This window comes from Choloepus didactylus, chromosome X, assembly GCF_015220235.1.
Source record: "Choloepus didactylus isolate mChoDid1 chromosome X, mChoDid1.pri, whole genome shotgun sequence".
Lineage (NCBI taxonomy): Eukaryota > Metazoa > Chordata > Mammalia > Pilosa > Megalonychidae > Choloepus > Choloepus didactylus.
Genome location: NC_051334.1, coordinates 150595967 through 150617488, shown reverse-complemented (window position 1 = coordinate 150617488; position 21522 = coordinate 150595967). Strand labels below are relative to the sequence as shown.

The 21522-nt window shown below is 35.1% G+C and overlaps 2 protein-coding genes and 1 pseudogene across 6 annotated transcripts in view; 2 read left to right on the top strand and 1 right to left on the bottom strand.

The window, feature by feature from the left end:
* The first annotated feature begins 1266 nt into the window (after positions 1–1266).
* Positions 1267–2102, top strand: LOC119522396 (PEST proteolytic signal-containing nuclear protein-like). The gene is made up of 2 exons (XM_037820900.1): positions 1267–1328; positions 1615–2102. The coding sequence occupies exons 1-2, from the start codon at positions 1267–1269 to the stop codon at positions 2027–2029; spliced, it is 477 nt and encodes a 158-aa protein (XP_037676828.1). The 3' UTR covers positions 2030–2102.
* Positions 2103–6064: 3962 nt separating this feature from the next.
* Positions 6065–21522, bottom strand: part of STAG2 (stromal antigen 2) — a 221514-nt gene continuing 206056 nt past the window's right edge. For 4 of the 5 annotated variants that reach the window (XM_037822197.1, XM_037822198.1, XM_037822199.1 and 1 more), the window contains exons 30-34: positions 18551–18740; positions 18350–18460; positions 14675–14801; positions 12839–12916; positions 6065–7977 (exon numbers count right to left, since the gene is read on the bottom strand). In XM_037822197.1, coding sequence (XP_037678125.1) covers positions 7954–7977; positions 12839–12916; positions 14675–14801; positions 18350–18460; positions 18551–18740 — 530 coding nt within the window. In that variant the 3' untranslated portion in view covers positions 6065–7953. The remainder of the gene's footprint in view (positions 7978–12838; positions 12917–14674; positions 14802–18349; positions 18461–18550; positions 18741–21522) is intronic. The other variant, XM_037822201.1, reaches the window with a different exon arrangement.
* Positions 13010–13813, top strand: LOC119523274 (annotated as a pseudogene).

Below are 21522 nucleotides of genomic sequence, written 5' to 3'. Positions count from 1 at the left end.
GTGATTCCTTAGACAGTTAAGTGTATTTTGGATGTTCTTTTTTATTCTAATTTTTATTTTATTTTTTGGAGTAATTAAAATGTCCAAAGATTGATTGTGGTGATCAATGCACAACTATGAACAACTGATTGTACACTTTGAAAGACTGTATGTTATGTGAATATATCTCAATAAAATTGCATTAAAAAGAAAAAGAAAGTTAAGTATAGAATGACCATATGACCTGGCAATCCCACTTCTAGGTATATACACAAAAGAATTGAAAGCAGGGTTTATTCCCAATTGACAAAAGGTGGGAGCAACTGGAGTGTCCATCAATAGATGAATGGATAAATAACATGTGGTATATACACACAATGGAATAGTATTTGGCCATAAACAGGAATAAAGTTCTGATGCATGTTACATGGATGAACCTTGAAGGCATCATGTTGAGTGAAATACACCAGACACAAAAGGATAAGTACTGTATGATCTCACATGAAATAAGCAGAATATGCATATTCATAAATTCAGAAACTAGTATACAGGTTACCAGGGGAAGACTGGGGGAGGGGAATGGGGAGTTAATATTTAATTGGTATGGCGTTTCTATTTGGTGTGACAGAGAAGTTTTCATAAGATGATGTGGATGGAGGCACAACTTTGAAATGCAATTAACACCAGTGAATTGTATATTCAAAAAGGGAAAAAAAAGGAAAACCTTAGGTTGTGTGTAAGTTACCACACACACATACAAAAACCCATAGAATTGTACAACACAAAGCGAGAGCCCTAATGTATACAGTGGGCTGAAGTTAATAGCATGATTCTAATATCGTAACAAAGGTACAACACTAATGCAAAATATTAAGAGCGTAAACTGTGTGTGAGAGGGAGGCTTATGAGAACTGTACTTTCTGCAGGATGTTTCTGTAAACCTACAACTGCTCTAATAAGAAATAGAACGGGAGAAGAGGAAGTCAAGACAGGGAAAGGAGAGAAATGGGGCAGTGCCTAAAGGGGGATTTTTCGTCAAGAGAATGTTTGGTTTGTTTGTTTCATTTTGAAGATGGGAGCTGTTCATAGCTTATTAGAAATGACACAGTTGAGGGGAAAACTAATAATGCAAAGGAGATGAGTGTGGGGATAACTGCAGTGCCTTAGAAACAGGGACAATCTAGCCACTGTAACAGTAAAGAAGTACAGAATGTAAGGATACAGATGCAAGTAGATGGGTACATTTGATAGTGGGATGATGAAGAGTAGTAGTTAAGAGCATGGACTATGGGGTCAGATGGCCTGGGTTCAAATCTAGACATCATTACTTACGTGTTATGTTCCCTTAGGCAAGTTAATTTAAACTGTGCATCAGTTTCCTTATTGGTAAAATGTGGCAACAGCAATGTTTGTTGTGAGAATTAAGTAACACCAGTACAGCACTTAGAATACTGTTTAGCATGCAATAAACACCCAACAAAAATGTAAGTTATTATTTCTTAAAAGTTAATTATAATTTGGCTGTAACTATTGTAACATCATTTAAAAGCTAACTTGCGGGCGGAGGGAAAAATGGCGGACGGGGAAGGCAGGAGAGGAGGCCTGAGAAGCCGCAGCAAGCTGGAACCGTCGGAGTACGGGAGGGGAAAGTTCCAGTCGCAACGCTGAGAAGCGATCAGCTGAAGAAGTAGCTGGTGACCTCCCAACAAAGCCTACAAAGATCTCCAAGTTTGGGTTTGCCATAGGTAGTCAGATGACAAAGCAAGCATCAGTCACATCCATCAAACTTGGATCAAGTAAGCCTAAAGAAACTGTTCCAACTCTTGCTCCAAAAACCCTTTCAGTAGCAGCAGATTTTAATGAAGATGGTGAGCCAGAGGAAATGCCTCCAGAACCAAAGATGAGGATGAAGAATACTGGAAGGGATACACCAGTATCAGCAGGACGAAACTCCTTCAACAAAGGAAAGCATGGGTTTTCTGATAACCAGAAGCTATGGGAGCAAAATATAAAATCTCACCTTGGAAATGTCCATGACCAAGACAATTAAATGATGTGTTTTGAGATTGGGGTGTGGGGGTGGGTGTAAAGTTAAAAGGAACAGTTTCCTTTTTTAAAGAATGGTATAATATTATCTTTGGAGCTGTCTTTCTTTTTTTAAGATTGAGTGGTACACTAATAAATGAGAGTTTGAAATTAGAGGTAGTTTATGTTTTATATACAGATTTCAAGACATTTGCTAGTTTTGTAGTTTCATGTGATTAGTTTCCAAAGGTTACAGACAATAAAGAAATCAGAAATGGTACCTTTTTAAGAATTGCATACTTTTTTAGACACAATTATTAGCACATTAAGAGGGAAGCAAAAAGTTATTGCCTATTTAACCTGGTTCAAAATGCAAGCAGTTGCTCTCTTGACTCACTCATTACCTAAACTGTCTGGCTCCCAGAACAGCCTTATGGAAGGGGAGTATTGTATTGGGAGGAGAATGTTACTGGCTATTGACTGAAAGTAAATTTATATCAATGTAAAACACATTTTTTTTTTCCTATGGGCATTTTTTTTGTTTCAAGTCATCATAAACTAGGTATTGCATTGCTATTAGTGGATACAGAGGCTTACTCTTTAAAAATAAACTTTTTTTTTGAAATTTTATGTAAACTGTTGAGCATTTGAAATAGCTCACTTACCTTAATGGGTCTTGTTTACCTTCATTAGTCTTCAAAGAAGGAGCATTTGCTATCAAAGTAAATCAGTATTTTGAATGTGCTTCTGTTGGTTTCTGTTATTAGCTAGTTCCTCCAAACATTTCCACCAGAACTTGAGGTAAATCACAAAGAAGCTGTTTCTTTTAAAATACAAACCACCACTATGTCAAAGCATTTAAGTTACTAACTTGTGAAATCCAATTTCAATTGAACCTTCTTAATAATAGAATAATTTGGCTTATTTTAAGTGTATATGTATTGACAAATGGCCTCTCAAAAGCACATTTTAGAAAAATGGAAGGAAAATGCATTTTCAAACATTTCATGGAATCTCTGACTACATACACTTGATTCTCTGTGTTGTAGGGTTTGGTTTTGTTTTTGGTATTTTTGTATTGTATATGAACTTTTTTTTAATGTGACAGTTAAATGCATCTTTAAAAGCATAGTCACAAATAAAAGAAACATTCAGTAAAAAAAAAAGCAAACTTGCAAAAGGTTCACAATCTCAAGCATATCCTAAAGTTAATATGACAGAGGGCAAATAAGACCAAGTAAGAAACAGTAAGGTAAACTTACTGTAGCTAACCTTTATTTTCTTTTTGCATTTTCAGCCCAGAACTGACTTCAATTGAGGAAATTTCTTTACAGAAATTTGTTGCTCATTATTGATACAGCTACACAACTAATAAACTATAAAAACTATAAAAAGAAATAGTATTATTTTCCTCAATGGCAGACTAAGGCCTAATAATAACTGAGTCATATTAGTAAACCAATTAATTTATCATGACTCATTTAAAGGCACCCTGTCACTGTTTTGGATACTGGCCAATTCTGAGAACATCGCATACAAAACTAATACACTTAGGTTACCAAAGATATCTGGTTTTGAAAGACCTTTTTCCATTTTTGAGGCTGACATGAGTATCTTTCAGTCTTGTCCCACAAACCCCTTATCAGTTACTGAACAGTTCTTACATCCATGATGGTCCTTCATACTGTCTGCTTTGCCTAGAATTCTCAACTTTGGTCACTCTGCCCCCTTTTCTTTAAAATTCAACCCCAAGTAGCAGCTTTATTCCTAATAGCCAAAAAGCAGAAAAACCCAAATGTCCATCAACTAGTGAACAGATAAACTGTGGTATTATCCTTGTAATAGAATACTACTTAGGAATAAAAAGGAATAAACCATTGATACAACACTGATAAATCTCAAAAAACATTATGCAGTTTTTTGAAAGTAAACATACATGAACAGAATATATACTGTATGTTTCCATTTGCATGAAGTTCTGTAACAGCCAAATTTAATCTATGGCAGAAAGAAACAGAACAGTTGTTGCCTCTGTAGGAGAGATGGAAGCAGTCGCTAAGCATAAAGAAACTTTCTGGGTTGATAGTTAACGTTCAATATCTTTGATAGGGGTTTGAGTAAGCAGCTGTAAGCATTTGTCAAAACTCAGCAAATAAAGTTGTGTACTTCACTGTACATAAATTTTTTATCAAAAGAAAAAAAGGTAAACAAATATTAAACTTAGTGATAGGTATGCTTAAGTATTTAAAAGGTAGCGTACCCACATTTGAAATTTTCTTTGAAATACATCTTTAAAATGAGATGGATTGGTAGATGACCGTGATTAAGTATAGTAAAATGTGTTCATTGTAAAATTCTTTCAACTTTGCTGTTTGTGTGAAAAATTTCATTATAAAATGCTGGGAAAAAATTTCAACTTCACTGCTCAGCCTTACAGGAAGGCTTCCTGAGCACATCCACTGTTAAGAGTCCCTCCTCTGTGTTCCCATAACACCTAGTAAATGCCCAACATTGAACTGACTCCATTTTGTTAATTTTGTCTCTGCATCCTGAACCTCAGTGGAACTGTGAGCAACTTGAAAGGACAGTCTGGACTTATTGATCTTTGGCTGCTTAGCAACTAACACAAGGTCAGGCACACAGTGAACAGTCAATACAATTAGTTGACCTGAAGTGGTATGTATTCAATGAACTTCACCATCTAGTTTCCTTATGACCAAGTCTCATGCTTCATTGGCTTATTTTCTTTGGCTGAATCTTTACAGCTACCAGAATCACCTATATATGACCTGGTACTCATCCATATGAATCCTTGTAGGTTCCTCTTATGGCAGCATACTGAAGACATCTCTTCTGGGTTGTCCTACTCTCCTTCCCCAGCCCTCCAACTTATAAAAACTTATGTTATAGTAACTCTTGATGGGCTCACATTTAATTTATACCCTCTTTATAGAAGCCAGTTGGGTAGCATACTAAGGACAATATTTATTCACACCACTCAATTCTACAGCATCCTTAAAGATGCTCCATTTTCTCACCATGGTACAATGAATATACTATGTTATCTTCATGCAGTTATCTTCGTTACTCTATGTATCAAACAGTTCAAAGCTTCTTAGGACTTAATGCCACAGTAATATTACTGACTAATCAAGTTTAGTGGTTAATGGACTATCCAGCCTGACTGCCTAGGCTTACTAACCATCCCTTACTAGCTATATAACTTTGCCCAAGTTATTTTAACCCATCTTTGCCTCATTTTCCTCACCACCTCCACATTTGTAAAAGAGGAGTTAACATATATCACCTATTCTTGTGAGGCTTAATGAGGTATTATTACATGTAAGCAGCTTTAAACAGTACCCAGTTATTAGCTATCATGTAATATGTCCAGGTCTGTATCACCAATGACAGAAAACTGGTCTTATAATATGACCTACAAAGTAGCCCAAAGTGACCAATGTGCTCGTGTTATACTGACATGAATCGTTTTTTAAGAGTACAATGCAAACCTTATGAATATGTTGATCAGAATCTTTAGGAACTTGATTAGTAAATTATTTTTCATGTTGGCTTTCATTCACCTCCACTCCCTGAGCCCCTTATCTGTGCTTTACACACACATACTCATTCTCTAGCTCGGCACACCCTGCTAGTTTCCTTCCTAAGTTATTACAAGTTTAATTATTTTCTTTATTTGTCCTCCCCACTAGATCTATGAGGGAGGGACCTTGTCTGTCTTGTTCACTGTTAGATCTCTAACACATGCTAGCACATAGTAGGCATACATATGTATCCTGAATGAACAATACAGATATTTGAAAGGGTGTTTAACCCATTTCAGATAGAGTAAAGTAATAATGGTCACAAGTTTCTATTTTAAAGTGCTAATCCAACTAGGATTTAGTCTCATTTTAAAATGCATATGATTTATTAAAATATAAAATGGTGATATTTTCTATAAATTATTTCTACTTAAACATGTTAATGACATAACATAATTTCTAAACCATTTATAGCCACCCTCCCCCATTAATTACAAAAAAAAACATACAACATATTGTAGGTTTATTTTTATTCAAAAAGTTACTGTCTCAAGACATAAATACAAATCAGAAAACAGTACAATTAGGACAATAGAATGTGGAGGACAACAGGTTAGAGTAATATATAAAACATTTTTAGCTGGTTGAAAACAAAGCTGTAAGAACTGCTTTCACAAAGAAGTACTCCTTTCAAGAGTGAGAAAAAAAATCAACTTAGGTTTAAAATCATATATACAGTCCTCTCAGCAGTTCTAGTAAATGCAGTGGCATGAAAAACAACATAGGCAATACTTTTGCACATAACAATATTTGTCAATGGAAAATTTGTTAGACAAGTCTGGTTCCATTTGTTATTAAACATGATTTAACAAAATTGCATGTTATCATGATCTTTTAGCTAACCTATGGTTTTTGGCTACCACAGCCCAATGCTTGTTGATTTTTTACTCTAAAAAACTGAAAGCCTTTTGGTATTCACCCATCTGAAGATATTCTTGTATTGCAAGCATATTAAGGCATGGAATGATTAAAATAATATACCTCAAGAACTGAGAGATGACTGACGATAGATACACATGTAATATAAGTTAATATTTTGTTTTAAATGATGTCTAGCTGCCTAAGCATCGCAAAATGAGTTGATGTCAAAATGGCAAGTAGCCACTTTCTGTTTTAAACTAATTTACTTGTGAAAGGACAGAAAATGAAGTTTAAAGCTTAGCTTTCAAAGAATATTATGGGTTATGAATTCTATTATCCCATCTAATTTACAAACAGAGGAAATGTACTGTAACCTGTTAGAAGTATCTTTAACCTGAAGACTGCTTGCAAAGACAGATAGATAAAACAATATAAAATACAAATTTAAAAATCATTTTAAAGCATGAACACTCATGCTTTTCTATTTTTAAACATTGTTAAACTTTCAATATATTTCTGAAACCTCATAATTTTAAGTTGGAATTTAAAAGTAAGAAAAAACTAAACAAACTGCGCAATTATAAAATCAGCACCAATTTATATATATATATAATTTTATTTAAAATTTAGATCCCTATTCCCACACTCTAATAAGCTGTATAATTTTTGTTTAGAATTTTTCTGCAAACATACTACATAAGCTTCTTTTATCTGGAGACAAAATGCAGTGGCACTACTGGAAGGAATATCACAACATTACATTTTGATCTTAAAGGACAAGCAAACTTTCAGGGATGATAATGGGATAAGCATGTTTGAGACTGGTTACCTTCTGGCAGTTCACTACAACTGCGTATTTCCGAAAAGTATAGAGAAGCTCTTGGATTTTAAAAATATCTTAAAATACATTTTAGATGAAAAAATTGTAAAAGTTCTGCTTAGAAGTTTACTTTTCTCCACAATTAGAATATTTAAAACAAAATTTTGTTGATTCATGTTTTTAGCATTTAAATTGAGAATGCTAAAAAAGTTCTATCCTGTAATTTTGGGGTGAGGGGAATAAATTCTTCCTTAGCTTTATTTCTTGGATGTAAACAGAAATCCAGCAGAAATAATCATTATTTAGTACACCTAGTAAATAAATGTGAGAGGATTCATATTGGTACCGAATACCTCTTCAGATTATTATATTTTTTTTAAAAGCATGAAATAATTGATTCAAAAGCCAACTAACAGCGCATAAATAAAATATTTACTTTCTAAGAAAAACTGTAGCTTATCATCAAATTGTTTACTTGTCCTTTACTTTTTCAGGCAAACAAAACTGCCCCTCAATGCACTTCATCTTGGTAAGCATAAGCGTGTCTCATTCTCCTTAGAGAAAAATCTGTACAGAATTTCACTGTATCTACCACACTTTATTTTAAAATTTCCTCTTCCACTTAGGAAATGACTTCACCACAGATTTAATTGTGTATTGGTATTAAAACATTGACACCCCAAGAACCTAATGAGAGAGAGGAAAAAAAAACTCGTTAAAATAGCCATTTCTTTGCAAAATATATCTGTAACTATTACATTAAAAACACAAAAACATATTTAATACTTGGTTAATATTAATTTCAATAACATGCTAATACTAGCACTTTGAAAACTTTCCCTCTCTTCAGATATGTAATTCTAGAACTAAATTGGCCATCAATAATTAAATAATAAAATCAGGACTAATGAGGATGCTACTTACACCTTACAAATATAACTGAGAAAAGATTTCTACAGAGTGAGCTTCCTAAGAGCAGGAGCCATTTGTCTTACTTATGTTTATATACACCCCTAATGACTAAATAATGCCCTGAACAGAGGCACTCAACATTTGCCAAATGAATGAATGAATGTGCTTCCTGACATATACTTATGGCACAGGTTCACTGGAAAGTGTTTAAGGAAGCTTTATAAACTTGGTCATTTGCACTCTGAAGTAAGCCTGGATTTTGAAAAGGCATTTGAACATGCAGACCAAAAATATTCAAGAACAATACAAGTTTGTAGAAAATAGGAAGCTTTCTTTAGAAAATCTGGTCTGAGTGAATAAACAGAACCACAAATTTTAAGAAATCAAATAAGTAAGGTGAAATCTGGGCAAAATGACGTATAATGATGCTTTTCTACTCATTCCAGTTGGAAAAGGATATAAGCTAAAATCTAACTAAAAGTAAAAGCAGATAATGAGACAACTCCCCCTTGCTCATTAAACAAGAATGGGAGACATAACTTTTAGCTGAATATACTAAGTTAGGCTGGTTAATTAAAATTTCAGCACTTACTATAACAAAATAAGTAATATAATAAAATACTATAATGAGCCAATAAGAACTGATATTAAAGATGGAGGTAATGAGCTGAGACTGGGATCACAAAGGATTTTTACTTGTAAGTAATATCTCACTTTAACAAAAGTCATGGAACTCAAATTGTTTTTATCTGAAGGAAGTGAGGTGTTCAGATCAAAAAACAAGTACCTGACTGCAACATCTTTGTAATGAATTATCAAGGGAAGTGTTTTGAATCCCCAGTAATAGGAACCAACAGGATTAATATACCTCAATTCTTACCTGTCATCTACCATAACTCCCACCACCACTCACCCTCTGTCACCTCCCTGACCCCTCAAAAGCCTCCAAGTTCTCCCCTTTGCCAGTCAGAGCCAGAGTTTGAGTAATTAGAATGTTTCTACCAAAGACACCTACATGATGTGACTCTGGGTAAGGGAAGGTCTGGTTATTAAAAAAGGATAAAATCTTAATTAGCCATTCTTATTGTAGAGTGTGGCATTTACCAATTTTATACTATGGATAATCCTAATAAGAAAATTTCAATGCAGGAGAAGCACCAACATCAGTAATACTTATTCTTTCTGTGCTAACACGAACCACATCTGTTTCTGATGTTAATTAACATTAATAAACAAGTCAATGTGTGTGTGTGATGTGGCAATACTGGCCCACTAGTAGCAGGAAATGATCATTATCACAATGGGATGAACCTACTTTGTTTCCAGATGTGAAACTTACATTACAAATCTAGAAACATATATATATGCAACTGAAAAACAATCTGCTCAGAGATATTATACTACCACTCCTGAATGGTGTGAAAAGATATTAGAATTTATTTAGTAATAACCTCAAGTATCTATAAATGGGTACTTTGAGTTATTTCACTTAGAATCAGAGAATCTCAGAACTTGGCATAAAAGGATGTAAGTCTCAATTTTACTATTGTTTTGATGATTCACTTATAGACGAGTAAAAACAGGTATAGGCTACTGTATAAAGGTAAACACAGATTTTTTTACATTAAAAAATTTCCATTATTCCATTTTTAAAGTTATTGTTGAGATATGGGGTAAATTTTAATGTATACTAAAAAAAAAACTAATATTAACTTTGACCAAACATATTTTTAAAGACTTCTAAAGATACCTGAACCTTTAAAATTATTGAGCACTCAGTTATATGACAGAGTGCTGCCATCATGTGGTAATATTATAAAACTACAGGTATAGGCACATGTGCATATTTTCCTAATCTTAGTAGCAGAAGCAACTGAACTGCTAAACTACTATAAATTAAGAATAAATAAAGCTCTGATTATCCTAACATGTTAAATAAACACAGGACTGCCACAAAGTTGCCATTATTGACAAATAATTGTTAGATCCCCATCTTTGGCCTCAGATTATAGTTTTCTCTAAAGGTTAAGAGTCAAAAATAGATATATACACATTTTACATTGCTGTTTCATTATTTCAGTAATCTGAAGAACAATTTTCTGCAAATCTAGTAATGGACTAGGCAAACAAATGGTTAAAATTCTCCTGACTTCAGATACAGATGAAAAAATTATGGAGACCTCTACTGCCATTATCAATTTTTACTACAGTTAACCATTTCAATTTCTAAATTACTTTTTTTGGTGTTTCTTCCAAATGAGGTCTGATTTTTGTTTCAGGAAGTACAACAGCAGAGACAGCATGAGAATTTCAAATAAAAAAGAACTGAGATCCAAATACTACTCAAGATGCTAGTTATGAAACTGAGTCACTGAACCACCTCTTCAGTCTTAGTTTGGTTAATTGTAAAAGTGGGAAGGAATCCTATCACTTCTCTTCAAGGTTGCTGAGAGATCAAAATAATTAGTGCCTAGCACATTCAAGTTGGACAGACACATAAGCTCTCAAACACTAGCTTCTGCCCTTTCCATTTCAAATACTAGCTTCCATTCTTTCCATTCAAGGTACACAAGAATATAACCTCCTTGAGGACTGGGAGAATATCTTGTTCATTTTAGCACCAACTTCCAGCTCGATAAATTGTTTAATGAATGCAATTCATCACATCTGCTTGAAAAGAGTCTAGCTCTTTTATCCCTCATCACAATCACTGCCTTCATGTTTTAACAAATTGTGAAGATACATATGCTTAGGTTACCAGAAAAATCATATACTTCAATATGGACTCAAACTACAGACTTATGTGTAGGAGGGTCACCAATATGCTATGATTTAAAGTCTTGCTATTCAAAGTATGGTCTGTGGATCTTATGCATCAACAGCACTTGCTAGAAATGCAGAATCTCAGGCCATACTACAGACCTACTGAGGCAGTCATTTTAACAAGATCTCCAGATTATTCATATGCACATTAGAATTTGAGAAACACTGGTTTAAAGGATCCCAAGGCAACATGCCAATTCAAAGATTTCTCTAGCTGCTGCTCGACAAAACTGCTTCCTTTGGGTCAAGTAAGTGGCCTTATTAACATGTTAATTTGAGTTACGTTTTCAAAATATTTCCAAGAGCTATCAAAGCAGAATATGAGATGGGGAGGACAAGGAGGGAATAGCAGAAATTAGGGCATATATAGAAGGACTCAGAGGATGGATCGCAAATGTTAACAGGAAAGAGCATAAATGGGTAGACACTAAAAAGTGAGATGGAAGGGCAATTAAATGATTTATTCATTTGACAAATAAGACTAAGCACCTGCTATGGAAGGCAGAACTCAAGATGCACAAAATTGTCCCCATCCAGAGGAATTCAGTCTATTGAGGGACCTGGACATGTAATATCCTATCTCATTACACTACTCTGGTAATTACCACAATAAAAGCACACACAAAGTGTTTTGGAACTGAAAATAAAGTATTTATCTAGAGAGATCAGCAAAAACTCCATAGGTAATGTTACAGCTGGTATTAAAGAAGGAGTGCACTGAGAGGAAAGGGGGCATTCTTGGCAGAGAGATAAGCTTATACAAAGCCACATAATTGTGAAAAAGCAGTGTATTTGAGGAACTACAAGATTTGGTATGACTGGAGTACAAGAAACTACAAGATTTGGTATGACTGGAGTACAAGATTTGGTATGACTGGAGTACAAGGAAAAGGCCAAGATTAAGGTGGCAGAGGAACCAAATCATGAAAGAGATTAAGAGATTAAGAGGATTAAGAGAGATTAAAAGAGATTAAGAGATTAAGATTAAGAGATTAAGAGGAACCAAATCATGAAAGAGATTAAGGTGGCAGAGGAACCAAATCATGAAAGGCTTTTGTTTGACAGGCTGAAGAGCTAGAATTTTTTCTTATAGGCAATGGGGGAAATTAGTAAACAACTTAAAACTAAGTGAAAGAATCAGATTTGCATTTTAGAAAGATGACTCCAGCAGAGCCATAAAGGATGCTTGGGAGTAGGGTGAAGACAGCAAGATCTGTTTAAAAGCTACTGCAATTTGAAGGTGAAAATTGAGAACCTGAACTAAGGCATTGTCAGGGAGAATGTGGCCGAGTGGACTGATATGAGAGATACTTAGGGAAAAGAACTGACAAAACCTAATAATAATCAATTATGCCTTAGAGGGGGATAACTGATTCTTCATCCTAGATATCTTAATCCTGTTCTCTTTATTACCAAAGCCTTGGTTCAAGTTCTCATTATTTTTCACCATGACTTCTTATTACAATTATCCCAATTCATCCTACCCATCCATAAATGACAGGGAAATCTTTCTGAAATGCAAATTCTGATCATGCTATTCACTCATTTGAAATCCTTTAATGGGAAACCTGAGCCTACAAGAAAAGTCCAAATTCCTTTACATTCAAGTTCCAGTCTGCTAGGGATTCAAAGGCACTTATAATCTGTCACCACCACTGCACCACCTTCTCCCCCACTGAAATCCTGCTTCTTTTTCTCATGCCCAATTGTTTTCATCCATTCTCAATGTGCTGTCTCAGCTCTTCAACCTCAAACTTAGGATTGCCTATACTTTCGATTTTGCAATCCTGGGGTACACTTAAATTGAACCTACTGATTCATCCATAATTGAAGCTGGATCAAAGAAATCAGGCTTGAGTTCTGTTCTCTCTCGTCTATTCTTTGATGGTGGCTAAGGAAAAAAAGGAAACAAGTTGACATTTGCCATCTCTATAAACCAAATAGTAACTGAAAACAATCAAATTACTTATCATTAAGCGTTCATATGGCCCATGTAACTGCAAGTGTACCTTACAATACTTTAAATACTATAGATTCAAACTACAGAATGTTTAAAAGTACAAAAGCAATTGGCTTATGGAAAATTATTCTGAAAGACATTAACTAGAAAAGTAATTTGTCCTTTTACTTTCTTAATGCCTCTCTCAAATCTTCATTTTCCTTCAAAGGCTCCAAATTATACTACTCCAAATTATACTACATTAAATTATATGTTTGTTCTTTTAAGGAGGATATGCCATGACATATTAAAAAGTAGAATCAAGGTTCCGCCCCAGGGTGGGGGGCAGCCTGGGGGCCCTCGGCCACCAGAGCTCGGGTGGGTCGTTCAGCTTGTCTGAGTCCAAGGCGAGGGTGGTACAGGGAGCGCATCTCTGGTGTGGGGCGCTGGCCTGGGACAGCCGGGGTGTTCCCTTCCCCGGCACCCATTCGCTGACCCAGAGACTGTTAGAGCAGAGAGCACTTTCCCTCCCCTCTTGTTAACAAGCGGGACCTTTGAGATCCGCAAATGCAGTCCTGAGGATTTGGCTACTGCGTATAACAACAGGGGGCAAATCAAGTACTTCAGGGTTGATTTTTATGAAGCCATGGATGACTACACATCTGCCATAGAAGTCCAACCCAATTTTGAAGTTCCATATTACAACAGAGGGTTGATACTGTATAGGCTGGGATATTTTGATGAGGCTTTGGAAGATTTCAAGAAGGTATTAGATTTAAATCCTGGATTTCAAGATGTTACATTGAGCTTAAAACAGACAAAGAAGCAAAACAAAGAAGAAATTATTGAACATTTTAACTTATTTGAAATAACTCATAATCCTTATACCTGGCATTTAATTGTCTCTAATTTAAAATAGGTATTGAACTATTTTGATTTATAGTTAAGATAAAGAAATCGATGCATTAGCACCGAAGTTGCATAATGCATATAAGGTGGTTTCAGATTGAGAAAATATGTCAAACAGGTATGCTTTCTATAAAGTATAACTATTATATCAATGTATAATTGAATGTCATTACAGTATAATACTTGAATGTGAAGCATTTTCTTCTGTAAAATGATTTTTTTGCAATTTTTTATTCCCAGCTTTTTATTTAAAAAATTTTGTATCTACAGAGAAGTTGAAAGAATAACAGAATAAATACCTTTAAACTCTTAAATATGAAAATTTGTCTTGGTAATATTGAGTAAATATTGTTTTGATAATGGTAAATAAATGGAAAATTAAAAGTGATGTGATACTTAGTATACTATGTCATAAAGTATTTTTGAAAACTTTATACTCATTAAAATTTATTTGATTTTTTTGTAGTCAATACAACATAATACAAAGCAAAATATATACTTTAAATCTATTTATTCCTGAATTAACCTCAAAGGCAAACATACTACGTTTATCATCTAAAACTAGGATCTAATATAATACCCTCACCAACTTCACCCTCTCTTCAATCCCTTCTCATATACCTAAACACTAGGCAACTATTTTAATTAACTATTTTGTAAAATTTATTTTTTAGGGCAAGTATTTCTCTCCTCTAATAAACAGACATGGAATAAGACTAGCCATATTATAAAAAAGACTAACCAACTTAATTTCCAAAGGACCTAAACTGAAAATCTTACGGAAATCATTAAGTTTCTTACCAAGTCTATATCCATGGTGTCAAAATCTATTCCCTCGTTAAGATCCTCAATCCTCCCTTCTGAGGACATCATAACGTCTTCAACAATTGGCTCTTCATCATCTTCCATTAGGCTTGTACCACGCCGACTAGAGAAATACAAAACAAGGTCAAGATTTGAACCAATGTGGTGGCAGCAACTACGTGGCTCTCTCTATTCAATTATAATGGAAAATGATGAAATTAAAAGTCAGGGAGAATGATTAGGCATTGATCATGTCATCAATGATGTCAAAACCCCAATGATCACTTGTCTAAAAATGCCAAGGAGTTATGTTTATTCTACATTATTTCGAGGCATATAGCTGGATATTTCTGATATCCCATATGCAAGTTCAATGAGAAATTCCCACATGGGAAATACCTCAAATCCTTTTTGAAAGTAGGCAGGGTACAAATTAATAAACAAACATAAAACAGAGACCAAAGAAATGACATTTTCAGAATACATATGTTTTCATCAATATATAATGTTAATTCTAACCATCACTCACTCATTCACTCAGTGCCTAATGTGTACCAGCCACTCACTTATTCATTCACTCAGTGCCTACTATGTGCCAGGTTTCTACTGTGTCCTATGGATGCAAAAAAAAAGATGAATAAGACATGGTTCCTGCCCTCAAGGAGCTCACAGTCTACTATAGGAAACAGATACACAACTGATTATGACAAAATGTGATAAATACTGCCAACAGAAGTATGCATCGAGTGCTTATAAGGATATAGTGAAAGAGGAGATTAATTCTGCCTTAGAAAGAAATGAGCAAAATTTATGCTGGAACTTGAATTGTGTCCTATGAAACTCAAAACTAAGACATACATAGAAAAGTGAAATTAAAAATTAAGACCAACACTGCCTAGACACCCCTGAAGATCAAGAAAGTGATTAAACAAGAGGAAGGGGTAGCAACAGACAAGATAGGATTTAACAAAGGATTACAAATACTGAAACTATATATATGCTAGGGTATTAGAATAGCTAGAAGGAAATAACTGAAATGGTGGAACTGTAACCTACAACATTCTTTGAAATTTGCTCTATAGCTATTCATTGAATTGTGCTTTGAAAGTTATCACCTTTCTATATATATCCTATATTTCACAATAAGGAAAAAACTAAAACTGTGGAACTGTAACCCATAACATTTTTTGAAATTACCTATATAGCTGCTTGTTGAGCTATACTTTGAAAGTTAAAACCTTTGTGTATATATATTTTACAATACTGGAAATACTGAAATTATGGAATTGTAATCCTTAATATTCTTTGAAATTTGCTCTCTAACTACTTGTTAAATTGTACTTCGAAAGTTATCATTGTTATGTCTATATGTTAAAGTTTACGATTTTACAAATGCATAAAAAAGTTAAGACCAAAAGCTTGGTATGTTACCACATGATTGCAGAGAATAAGCTCAAGTTCACAAGTAAGCTCGGATCAGCATAAAGGAGTCAATGTAATAATGCAATTGAGCGTGACTTGTTCCCCAGTTTGACCAAAATTACCTTCTTTTCTCATGCAAAGACAAAAAGACCAACCAATTATTTACTGAATGCTTATTTTACAGGATACTATGCTGGATCTTAAAAGACATAAAGATAAGACATGATTTCTGATTGAGGCTACCTTTCAAGTTTCTTTTAGTGGGAAAGAGAAATGTGTTGACAGTGGTCCTCATTTCCTAAGAGTTCTGGACAGTAAAAGACAATTTTACTGTACTTGATAGAGGCAAGAGTGAAGGGAATGTGTGTGCTTTGTGGACGTTATGGAAAACCAGAAATTCATCCTGCACTTTCATTTGGAGTATAAGGAAGATATATGTGATACAAAATAAGAGAGAGAGAGAATTTGGAAATATTTTCAGTTACAGGGCAAACATGTTTACAGAAAACTTGCTGTAAAAAAAATATTTTAAAATTTAGGCAATATAACACTGATGGCACAACAACCGACAAAAGAATCCTCTGATAATAGTTATTTAACTGGAATATCCCCTGGAGGGGGGTACCTATAATTGTGAATTAAAACAATATGCAAATAAAAAAATTATAAATGGTACTGACTAATGAGATACTGTGGATGATCTTGGGAACTGGTGTAAAATTTCCAGGGGAAAGATATGGACCAAATGGTCACATGGCAGAATTCCGAAATGTCTGGATTGATGAATGACTGGAAGCTAAGAAATCAGTTGTAGATTCCAGCATGAAATAAGAATGTATAGTCTATGTGGTGACAGAAATAGAGAAAAGGGGACAGAACTAAGTGATATCATAGATGATCATGTTACCAAGTTAGGATCAGAACCTATACATGTAATAGAGTATACTTTGTTTCTAGAGGTTCTTAACACCAGTCTGGAGATAATAACTAAAGTGAATCTATATAGGCTACCACAAATGTGGTAAATGACTACTACTTAAGAAAAACAAGTAAAATTCTCATTATTTAAAAGCAAACAAAACAAAATATAAATTAAAAAAGAAGGTAACAATTACTATCTTCCTGTATGAAAACTATAACACATTATGTTACAAGTACAAAGCTTTCACACTTAAAAACTTAATCAGAATAATCATATTTTCCCTTTTGTACCAACCAAGGCATGAGAACATTATCTAAAGACTGTTTGCCCCTTCTTTTAGAGCCATATCTAATGAAGATCCCTAAAATTTTCATACAGATTTCAGTGAAAACAAAGTATTTAAAAGTTAAACTACAAAATTTTAAGTGCTGAACATTTATTCATTCAATGAACATTTATTGGGCACCTTTTATGTACCAAGCAATGACAGGCACTGAATGTGGTCCCTGCCCTTGAGGAGCTCACAGTCTAGAGAAAGGGACAAACTCATAAGCAAATAACTATAATACAATGTAATAAGTGCTACAAAAAATATGAATATACAAAGTGTTATGGGAGCATAGATGACCACAGCTTTAATAAAGTGACACCTGAGCTTGTTTTTTTTAGGATGATTTTACCAGTTGCCAGGGAATGGGATGACACTAAAACGTAAGCAGGGACGAAATTCTGAATGGTCTTGCGTGCCATGAGCTAAGGAGTTTGAACTTTATCCTGCAAGCAATGTGGTAGCCATGGAAAGGTTTTAAGTAGAAGAGTTTACGTGATAAGATTTTTATTCTAGAATAGTAATTGTTGATGGCAGTGTGAACGATGGACTGGTGGTGATGGTGGTAGTGGGAGGATGGTGGAAGGGGAGGGGTTTGGTGAGAGGGTAAATGGGAGATTTAAGAAGAAAACTAGTTATTAGGATGCTGATACAATATTTTAGGTGCGAGATGAGGGCCTGAAGTAAGGTGGGGAAGCAATTAAGATGTAGCAAAACAGGATTTTTGGCTACAATTTTGTGCACCAAAATAAACAAGGATTTATATTTAAACTTTTCCAACAGATCAAGCTAAGTTGGTCCTTTAGCTAACTAGTTAATATTTAATTTAAAAAGTATTTTTTTTTTTTTACTGTTGGAAAGACCAATTTTTCGTTCCTTCATTATTTCAGCTTAGTTACTCTAGAGAGTTTGCTGAAATTTTAGATAAGGCACACATTAAAACATGTTAAAATGAATTAGTGAACTTCCTAGACTCAGACAATAAGGCACTCTCACTTACATGGCATGCTGAAGATTAGTTCGCAGTTTAACATAGCTCATTGCTGCTCTCTCCTGCTGTTGCCTTGCTTCCTCTTGTTGTCTTTGAGCTAACATCCATGTTACCTGCGTGCTTCAAGGAGAATTTTATTCTTCTTTTAACTTAACTTTTTTCTATGTAATTAATAAAGTTATAGTACAGAAAATGATCAAATGTACTTACTTATAATCAAGAGGAGTTTGATGATGTTCAGTCTGCATTGGATAGACACTCATGAAGCTATCCTCAGGTCGTAATCTTTTGGGCTCTCTCATAATAGTTGAGGTGAGTTGGGGTGTCTGCATCATAACTGGGGTGTGCAGTGTTTGTTCTCTGCTTAACCACATACTGTCACTACTACTACTTTCTTCAGCTGAAAAAGAAAACAAACAGCAATGAAGTTCAGTCACTAATTTTGACTAATCAGATGTCTAATACAACCCATTCAGGTCAACAAACATCTGGCTGCTTTCCACATGCTATTGCTAGGAACAGGGGGATAAAAAGGTATGTAAAGCAGAGTCCCTACCCTGTCCTTACAGTTTAGTGGTGGAAAAAACAAACAGGCAATTACAATACAATGTGGTAAGTACTAGGAGAGAGGGGAACACAGATGGAATGTGAGCAATGAGAGAGATCAGATCAGACTATCGGGAAGTGATTTCTAACTAGAGTAGATGTTGGCTGGGCTGCAAACGTTTTTCTAGGCAGAGGAAAGAACATAAGCAAACACACTGACATTAAACAATGACTGAGCCATATTAATTTGCTGATTTCAGCTACTTTTGACCTACAAAACTGGCACTTATATATATGGCTCGACCTCATAGTTTGGTACTCCTGGAGTATAAAGACTGAAGAGAGTGGGAAAAGATAAGGATGGTTCAAGAAGCAGGAATCAATTTGTGGAAGTAGTGTATGTTTGCTAAGGTGACAGGGAACTGCTGCCGAAGATTTTAAGAAAGGGAAGGAATTTGGTGAGTTATACATTTTAGTCAAAATATGTGGAGGCAGTGTGGAGGTGGGCTTAAGAATAGGAAGACTGGTAAGCAAAGAGGCCAGTTAGGAGGCTAACTGCATAGCCCAGGTGAGTGAGAAGTAGTAACTGGAATGGACACAAGGGGCGAGTGGTTCCCAATCTATGGGATGCAAACCCCTGAGCAGGTCTTAAGAATAGCTGCAAGGTGTTCATAAATCCAAACGCAAATCAAATATTGGACTGAAAAAACCATGCTTCACAGGTGCAGATGCTTTCTTTCAAATGTCGGTAGATGTTGCCATAATTAATAAAGGATAAATTCACATACAAATGTAACTGAATAGTGGTTTTTAAATCACTGATTTGGGAGGTAAAATTGACAGCACTTGATGATGGAGAGTTTGGAGGAAAACCATTTTATTAAAAGATTATTTATATAAGTGCACATAAACATAATAAGTTTTTAAAGGAAGAGTGAAAAGAAGTAAAATGTGCCAATAGCTAACATCTTACTAAGAGATGGATCAGACATAAATTTCACAATTTGTAATATAATTACATAAGCCTTTAAGTTTTATAATGTCGAGGCTCCAATTTTGTCTTCGCAATCGATTGACCTGGCCAACCTATCAGTATTTTACCTTTCCTTCTTCTAACTTATTAACACCTCAATTTCTATGTCTATCTCCAGAAACCTTAGAAAGAGAATCTTGACTCTTTCTTTAAAAGCTGGAGTATTTCTAGGGATGAATAATTAGCAGCCGATAAGAGCTTTGGGATGTATTACGTTATGATAATTGTTTAAAGTTGAGAGGGATGATGATTGAAGATAATGTAAGAAACTGACCATTCATCTTGGGATAGAATATATATTAAGTCAAGTGAGGAACCCACTACATAATAAATCAAGCCCTTGACTTGAGACTTGCTCTTGTAAAATTTAGGGTTGTAAATAGGAGGCTGAGCCCTCCAGTAATTATGCTTAAGAGGTGCTTCCAGGCAACCTCTTTGTTGCTCAGATGTGGCCTTTCTCTCTCTAGGCCCAACTCAACAAATAAATTCATTAACCTCTCTCACCAAGAGGGACAAGACTCCCAGGGAATGAATCTCCCTGGTGACCTGGGACATGATTCCCAGGAATGAGTCTGGCCCTGGCAGCAAGGGACTGAAAATGCCTAACTGACCAAACGGGGAGGGGGTGAGGGGGAGGTAACAAGCTGAGGTCACAGAGGCTGAGATTCCAAATAGAGTCAAGAGGCTATCCTGGAGGTTTCTCTTATGCAAGCTCCAGCTAGATATCCCAATTGGCCACAGCATGCCATGCCCTTACCAAGAAAAAACAAAAACAAAAACAAAAAGCAAAACTGAAGTATTTGATTTGATAATCTAACTTTAAAATGTTATATAAAGGCCAATTCTTAAGTGTTCTATGAAATCTAAGGAAAAGGAGAGATTTGATGGCTCAGCACAAACCCATAATTATTAACTATTGGTTCAGATGAGGAAACGTTATCTTTTAATTTGATGACTGTTATACAAAAAAAAAAAAAAAAAAGAGGAAAACTCCATTTAGCTTCTTATAAACCTAAGTATTTTAACTGATCAGGGATACTATACAAGAAATTTCCCTATCGACAGGGATGTTGGGGCTAAATGAACAACCAAGTCTAAAATTGTACAAGCTATAAGTATAAAGTTGATGCCTTTATATTACTGGACAAAAGACATTGAAACCATTAGTACATAGAACAATCAAGTTTTGAACACTATGCACCTGATAATAAATGATGGCTGACTAAATATGTGGCAATTTAAAAATAGGTCCCCCAAATTCTTTCACATTCCTCATATCAAGAAGTGGAGGGTTATGTCTCCCCTCCCCTTGAATGTGGGCTCTGTGACTACTTGGCCAATAGAATACGGCAGAAATGACACTGTGCCAAGTTTCTGGGCCCAGGCCTTAAGAAACTGGCAGCTTCTACTTCCTCTCTCTTGGGACACTTACTCTTGGAACCCAGCCACATGCTGTAAGAAAGCCAAGCAGCCCCATGAAGAGGCCACATGTAGGTGTTTTGGCAGACAGCCCAGCAGTGGTCCCAGCTGACAGCCAGCATCAGATGTATAAGTTAAAGATGCCTCCAATTGATTCCAGCCCCCAGCCTTTGAGTCTTCTAAA

Coding starts and splice junctions, on each gene's coding strand:
- LOC119522396 (XM_037820900.1), top strand. CDS start 1,267: ATGGGGTCAGATGGCCTGGGTTCAAATCTAGACATCATTACTTACGTG. Junction 1,329..1,614: donor TACGTGTTATGTTCCCTTAG/GCAAGTTAATTT, acceptor GAACCGTCGGAG/TACGGGAGGGGAAAGTTCCA.